Raw genomic sequence first — 7,684 nt, forward strand, 5'->3', positions numbered from 1 at the left:
AAGGAAGAATTGCTGATGATTTCTATTATCTCTGGGGGAAGGGGGGGGGGGGAAAATGTTTTGCTTTGATGGCATCAAACACCCCTCCTTCTCATAGTAAGCTGACTCAAACTCAGCGTCCTCGCCGCTTTCTTCCTCTTCTCCTCCCCTTCCCCCTTTTGCCCCTCCCCGTTATCACCATCATCATAATCATCCCTCAAAACCTCACCGAACGCCCCCCTAGGCACCCTCGCCTCCTCCTTCGGAGTCTGATACTCCTCCTCCTCCTCCTCCTCCGCCGCCGCCGCCGCCGCCGTCTCTTGCTCCCGACCATCCCCCCTAGCGACCGCTCTCGACGCGGTTGTCGTCGACAGCGACAGCGTATACGGCCTCTTTGTGTTCGGGGTACCCTCGTCTTCAGTGTCGGTCTCGTCGTCCTCATCACTACTCTCAAATACCGACCTCGTCGCCTCCTCCTGCTGATGCTGTTGCTGAACGGGTATCTGCCTGACCGGCCTCGGGACGGTGACCTTCCTGGGTAGAGGCAAAGGCGAAATAGGCACTACCTTCGCCGCTTGCGCAGGGGGGCCCAACCTCTCTTGCAGCCTCGTCTCGGACGGCCCCCGAACCATAGCAAACATCGTCGTGGAGAGGGTGTTCACCCGCTCCGATAACTTCTTCACCTGCGCCTCGAGGACTTGACGGGCTGCGCGCTCGGCTTCGAGTTCATTCCTCAGCTCGGCGATGACCTCATCCCTGTTAAGGCTATGATAGTGCTTCTGTCCGCCGAGGATAGGCAAACTCGACGCCCCACGCACAACAGGGTTAAAGGCAGGGCTGAATGGCAAGCGAGGGGATTGCCCTCCGCGGGGCGAGGCTCGTGAGCCGGGGTTGGTGGCGGCCTCGCCGATGGAGACTTGCGACCGGGCATCGAGGTCGATGTGATGCTGGGCGGCGTCGTCAAAGCCGGGGACAAGACGGGAGAGTTTGTCCACGAGCTGCTCGAGATGGGCGGTGCGGGCTTCTAGCCCAACGACGCGGGTCTCGATGGGGACTTCCTCTTGCGGGGCAGGGTCTTCGGCGGCGGCTTCTTCTTCTTTTACGGTACCGAAGCTGAAGGGCGGTTGCGGAGGGGATCTCGGCGCGCGGTCGGTCGTAGGGCTGACCGGGGCGCTGGGGTCCCCGGCGGCGGTGTCGTCGATGTCTCCTTGGATGTTGGAAGATATGGGGGACGTGAAGCCTGGGTCGTAGGACTCCCTCCAGTAGCGGATCTCGTCGCTGCGTCTTCGGGAGTGGGATTGCATGCTGGCGAGGTCCTGGAGCCCGGAGAGGCTTCGTGACCTCCTGCGCGTGCCGTGGCCGCTGTCGCTAGTGATGGCACGGCCAATCTCACTGGGATCCTCGAGGTCGGTCTGGATGCCGAGGCGACTCCTGCGACCCTGAGCACTGGCTGGCCGTGGTGATAATCCATGACCCCATTCCTGGTTATGCAGGTGTGGTCTGAACAACAGGGGGTTGCCAGTCGTCGCAGCACGCCGACGAGTCTGTTCAGCTGGCTGTGCGGTCGCAATGCCAGCGGCATCGGCATGTAGCGAGTTCCGGGCACTCTCAATCATCATGATATCCTCGGGCCCGATAGAGTGTGACCGCAAAGGCCGGTCATACTCGCTGATAGGAGCCGAGGCCGAGCGCTTAGGGGATGGCGCGGCCGGTCTGACCAGAGCAGAGGGATCCTGAAGGCTGTCAGTCGTCTTGTAGCCTTCAGGACCCAGATCATGACTTACGCTGCGATGCTGTGCATGCTGTGCATGCTGTGTCAAGTTCGGTGGCGTAGGATCCATTTCATTGCTCTTCTTCCTGCCCCTGCCAAAGATCTTCTCCAGTGCAGACCGGAACGTAGACTTCTTTCGAACAGGAGTACCCTGTGTCGTCTGTTTGCTCGGGGTGTCGCTGATGACAGAGTACCGGACGGTACTGCTAAGCGCTGGGTTTGTAGCTCTCCCAGCCGGGGCCGAAACTCCAGATGGCGATGTTCTAGCTGGAGATGTCCTCCTCTGTAGCGATTTACGAGACGGCGACCGGGATGGAGTGCGCTGAAGTGCTTCTCCAGCCCCGAGAGGTTGTGGCGGCGTGGACGGTTTCTCATCCGGTGCATTCGAGCGGCTGGCTGAGACACCGCCCGAGGAAGCAGAGCCATCTCTCGTCCGCGGGGCAGGTAGATCTTCCGACCGGTGTAGATCAGACTGAACGGACGGCTCATCAGGCTTGGGACCATCGTTTACAGGACCGGGCGGTGTGGCGCCAGTTCCGGGTCTCCTCGTGAGCAAGTCATCATCGGCAGTCACGGTCGTCTTGATAGACATGCGGTTCTGGAAGGGGAAATCACCGCCGACCGGAGACGTGGGGATCGGGATCGGAGCGGAGATAGTACCCCGTATGGACTTGTGTCGGGACTTGGCACGGCCAAGAGTGGATCCCGACTTTCCGAACAGGCTCGGCATGGTGGATCAGTGGATCGCTGGATCGCTACGAAAGATGGCCGCAGGCGAGTAATAAGCAACCAGATTCCCCAGAAAGGGATTAGAGAGAGGATCGAAGTCAAAGTCGGAGTGGAAGAAGAACGGGCAGAGGCGACTGATAAGGCTGCTGTTGTCCACCCCGGGCCATCTGGGGAACAGAAGAACAGCGAGTCGTGGTTTGTGTTTCTGGAGTTGCGCGGGTACGTGGATGATCCCTGACCTCCTACAAAGTATATGTCTGTCGTATGCGCTATGCCTGGTTTGCCTTCCCCTTGACGACGGCAGGCTTTCGTGGAGTTGTTATTGGTGCCGTCCAACCAGTCAGGCGAACGTGCTGTTGGCTTCGGCAGATCGCAGCTGGCGTCGAGGATATGCCGGCGACGCGGAACATAGCACAACGTGGATCTGGGTTCAGTGTGGGCTGGGCACCGATGACCGATAGAAGGATGGAAGAATGGGAGGGATGGAAGGACAAACAAAAAAAAAAAAACAAAGCCTATGTAAGAGGGGCAGTGTGAAGCAAAAGCGGTGTAAAGAATGGAATCGACTCGGGGTGAGCCTCGGACAACGAGTGGAAGTGGACAGGCGATTCAGCAGCTACCGCGAAGAGTCGGAGACTCGGAGAGCGCTGACCTGCAGCATCGGCATCAGGCTGTGCGATAGGACAGAGAGGACAACTGCGCTCTGCGAGCCGCGACTAGGATGCTTGGATGCTGGAGATGGACAACGAAGCTGCCGCTCACGAATGCAGGCCGGTAGCACTAAGCACGAAGTGAAGGCCAAAATAGGGTGGGTAGGTGAGGGCAGGATGGGCAGAAGGGAGGGAGGGAGCGTTGCGCGACAAGAAAAGCAGCGCCCAATAGCTATGTATATTGATCTCGGTCCTGTAGCGACGGTGAAGGCGAGGGATGGCGATGGTGAGGGCAAAAACAGCAAAAGCAGCAAAAGCAGCAGGAGCCAAGCGACCAGACGGCGATGCAGGTGCAAGGATAGGCGGGCCAGATGTGACGGTGATGGGGAGCCGGGGAGGAGATGACGGGGGATGACGGGATGATGGGGATGATTGAGTATGAGAGGGGTGCGTCAGGTCCAGGTTCTAGGGTTCCAGAGGATTACTCAAAAGGTGGGGAAGGGGGTGCTGGACTGCCTTCCTGGGTCACTTGATGGCGTCGACAGCGTCGATGTGTGGTGTCCTTGGCCTGCTTGAAATCCCTGGAATGCTGAAGTCGAAGAGAGTGTGGGCGCTAGTTTTACTTAAGTCTTACTACATTACTTAGGTACACTAGGCTCACGCATCGCAAGCATAGCCGCGCCTATCGAGCTGACTTCAGCGCGCTCTGCTGTTGGCTGTACACAAGCGATTTCTGCTTTCTGCTTGGCCTGGGCTGCTTTTGACTCCAGGTCCTCGTGTTTTTGCGCCGAGCGAGGAATCAGAAACCGTCGCTGCTGGCATTGCTGGCTTGCTCGCCGTCCGAGCGCTGTTCAGGGGGTCTGCAGCAGGCCCACGTCCAGACAGGGGACGACGGAAAGCCTTGCCGAAAGGCCAGGCCGATCGCGATGTCGAGCGCTGCTGATATGCACACCTGGGCACTGCTGCGCCGGGCTGTCATAATTTTACGCCATCGTTGATCCATACTTGAGTTTGAGTGTAAAATGCATCCCATTTCAAGTCTATGCAAATTCCATCATGCCAAATTCTTGAATGATGCCCCCGTTCAGCCATCTTCATGCTAATTATCGACTTGAAGGGGGGGGGGTTGGGAGGGGAGGAGGGACAATGCTGTGCCGGGGATCCGGGTGTTGCCCTCTCCATCAACCCCAACCCCATCGCCGTCGCGGGGTTCGCAGCCATCAGCCACTCGACATGGGACTTACTCAGGCACACAGGGCAATCCAAATCGAGGCTTGCCACGCCGGCCAGGGTCGCAAAACCCCAAGGCACGCGTGGCTGCCCTGCTGAGAATTAGCCTCTTTTGGTAACAAACCCGGGGCAGGCCTGGTCCGAGAGCTTGCGCAAGGCTCGCGGCTGGGCACGCTGCTGCTTTTTTGTTCTGTTGTCGTTTGTTTTGATCGTGCTGTTGTGTAATCGCTCTCTGAGAGAACAGGCATAAAGCATCAGAACTTTTGCAGTCAAAATGCAGTGCTGTGCACCGCATAAACCCTGAATCAGGTACAAATCGTTCCCCCCCCAAAAAAAAATAATGAGAAGCCTGAGGAACCAAACCCTTTCCCGACGTGGCTTCCCGGTTGAACTGCTCAAGACAGTTTCTGGAAGAAAGGAAGCCTCGATTCCGGTGATTACTTGGCAAGGGGGGAGGGCAAAGTGAGCGTTGTGCTGGGCCCCATATCGCCCCGCTATCAAACCCCACCAGGATCCATCAGAGCCCACCACTTGACAAGGGGAAACTTTGGCCCAAAGCGACGAGGAGATCGAGATCGAAGAAGGCACCATGCCATTGATCGCAGCACATCCGCAACCCTCACCTCAATGTCCACCGATGACGGACCAACGAATCCTCCGATGAACCCTGAGTCCGGACAGCGCCCTTGGTTTGATCTGCGCGCCACCATGAACCCGCACAACCCGCGCAAATCTTATCTCCAGGGGCCTGCGTCTTAAGACGTGCTTTTTGAGGAATGATAAATGTTTAAATGCGCATGCTAGCACTACGCATTAGGCGTCGATCTATTGACACTATATTTGAAGCTACTGATGCTCAACAAGAAAGGATGGATGAATGTGCCGCTTCCATCGCGTCGCTAATACGCGAAGCCTTGAATGTCTGTCTACCATTGCTGCATATGCAGGCTCTCGGAGGCTCGCAGAGAGCGGGCGGGCCAACCAAATCCCGGAGGCTGCGTCGGGCCAGCCATACTGGAAACTGGGGATAGACGAACGAACGAAAGGAGCGAAGCGGGCGAACGTGCTGCAAGACATCCAGCATCCATCCATGGAATGCCCGCAAAAAAGTCCCTCGCGAGCGGTGGTGGTGGCGGCGGCGACGACGGCCGGCCCTCCCGGCGATAGATAGATTGCTCTTTTTGCTTTTTTTCCCATCGAACAAACGGGTGATGCAGCTGGCCGACCGTTGCACAACCGATGAGACTGATGAGACTAAACTGGGATCATGGATGGATGCGGGATATAAGACGGAGGGAGCAACGCCAGCCTCGTCTAAGAAAGAAGAAGGAGCTTGTTTTTGTCTTTTGGAAACAGAAGTGATGTAGGCGAACGCCATGGCATCACGGCATCACGGGGGACACACAACGGGCACAACAGCAACAAGATACGCGGGTTACGATCCACAAACAGCGAAACTGATTGATGAATTGTTACGTACCCTGAGTTTCCGTCACGGGGTCGCATCCATTCGAAAGGAACGACTGAAGAAGAGTTTTCTTGGCGGGCCTTTTGGGTTCGATATCCAGCGTCTCCACATTACAGGGGTCTGAAACCCAGCAGCAGGCCAACAGCGCGAGAGGGCTCGCCAAACCCTGTCGTCGTCCGAACTCCACACCTTTTTTATTTTTTTTCAAATTCCAACGGTAAACGGTCGGTCACGATCGTCTCGAGACTGGGGGCGTTGCAGTTTATCGACAAGGGTCCTGGCAATCAAGCTCCACCAAGATCACCACAACATCATTCTCCCAAAAAGATCACGACTCTCCTCTCTTATCTGTGCCCGGTGAGGTGGAACCACTGCTGTTTCAAGAAGATGCCCTGTGTGCCTCACGCCATCTTTGCAAGCGACTACCACTATTCCCCCACGTTTGTTTACGAATTACAGCCACTACACTAGCATTTTTTTTTTTTTTGCGCGTGGCACCAACACGAGAGGCTGCGAAGCGATCTCATCGTCCGTTGCTACTTGCCACGCTGTTGTCATGCCACAATGCTGTTTCCCCAGCGCTACGAACTGCAGTTCAGAGCCTGTGCGGTCGGCCACGGAGCGCATCGGCTTATCGCCAACCCTCCGACACCCCGACATGTCCGGCCCGTCGAATCAGCGATCTGATCTGACGTGGTACTGGGCCTAGGAGCTAATATCTCCGAGCACATCTCGCAACCAAATACTCAGCACCAACGGAATCCGATCGCGCGATGGGCATGGAAGCTTTCTAGCGGATTTCGACAGCTACCTTCCCCGAATATTCGGCCCGGATGTAGTATGTATTTGTTAGCTGGTGCTGGTTTGGTTCGCTGCGGTCTCGGCTTGTCTCGTCTCTTTTTTTACCTTGATGGTTTGTTGTCTGGTTCGGCTCTTGTTTCTGAAGCTGTTGTGTGTCCCAGCATCCGCTGCAGCATACCAACACACAACACCCATATGTGTGTTCCCCCCTCGTCGCGCCGCGTCGCTCCTGACGATCAGTCTTACTTGTTGAGCGATGCCAGGTCCGGATACCGGAGGTCGGCATTTTCCTCAAGGAACTCCATCCAGTTCTTGAGGAACTTGCTGCCCCTTCAGGTGCTTGTCAGCCAACCGTGACACACACACACAACAAAAAAAAGGGGGGGGAGGGGTGGGGCGTATATTAACACTTTGGGACAACACTCACTTCTTGACGGTCTCCGAGTCTCCGATGACTGTCAACGAGCGCTTTGGGCGCGTCATGGCCACTGCACATCCGCATTAACAAGACATGTCCATGCTTATCATAAGTAGCCATTCAGCCCGCCGATCCCGGGGGCGGACCCAACGCCCCGGTGTCACAAGAATGCTGAAACAACCACTCACCATTCAGCCGGCGCTTCTCGCCCAGGAAGCCGACTTCTCCGTCCGGGTTGCTCCGGACGAGGCTGACGATGACGGCTTCCTTTTCGCGCCCCTGGAACCCGTCCACGCTGCCCAGCTCAATGCCCGGGAACTCATCCTTGAGTGGGGCGAGGATCGCAAGCTGTCATTCATCCGTGACGTGTCAAGTCAGCTCGTTCCGTCCCCGTTCTGTCTGTCTGGGGTAATGCATGACATCCTCTGCGCGGCGCAGGCGGTATGGCGTGAAACCTGCCTGCAAGACATTTGATATGTCTGTTTTATGCCGTGGCCGCGGGGAGAAGTAAAACATCAACGACCAAACTCATAGAGGAGCTAACATCGAGAAGGTACAGAGAGAGAGATAGAGAGAGAGAGAGAGAGAGAGAGAGAAGAGAGAGAGAGAGAGAGAGAAGAAGAGAGAGAGAGAGACGA

General features: G+C 56.7%; 2 protein-coding genes across 2 annotated transcripts in view; both read right to left on the reverse strand.

Moving 5' to 3' along the window:
• Window positions 1–74: 74 nt before the first annotated feature.
• On the reverse strand, window positions 75–2,480 carry CTHT_0066990 (uncharacterized protein; the record flags this gene model as incomplete). The annotated part of the gene is made up of 1 exon (XM_006696929.1): window positions 75–2,480. The coding sequence occupies one exon, from the start codon at window positions 2,478–2,480 to the stop codon at window positions 75–77; it is 2,406 nt and encodes an 801-aa protein (XP_006696992.1).
• Window positions 2,481–6,870: 4,390 nt separating this feature from the next.
• Window positions 6,871–7,684, reverse strand: part of CTHT_0067000 (DNA polymerase alpha-associated DNA helicase-like protein) — a gene marked incomplete at both ends in the record, with an annotated part of 5,093 nt that continues 4,279 nt past the window's right edge. The window contains 3 exons of the mRNA XM_006696930.1: window positions 6,871–6,958; window positions 7,056–7,116; window positions 7,235–7,394. Of these exons, the coding sequence (XP_006696993.1) occupies window positions 6,871–6,958; window positions 7,056–7,116; window positions 7,235–7,394 (309 nt within the window). The remainder of the gene's footprint in view (window positions 6,959–7,055; window positions 7,117–7,234; window positions 7,395–7,684) is intronic.

The sequence above is a fragment of the Thermochaetoides thermophila genome, assembly GCF_000221225.1.
Source record: "Thermochaetoides thermophila DSM 1495 unplaced genomic scaffold scf7180000011822, whole genome shotgun sequence".
Lineage (NCBI taxonomy): Eukaryota > Fungi > Ascomycota > Sordariomycetes > Sordariales > Chaetomiaceae > Thermochaetoides > Thermochaetoides thermophila.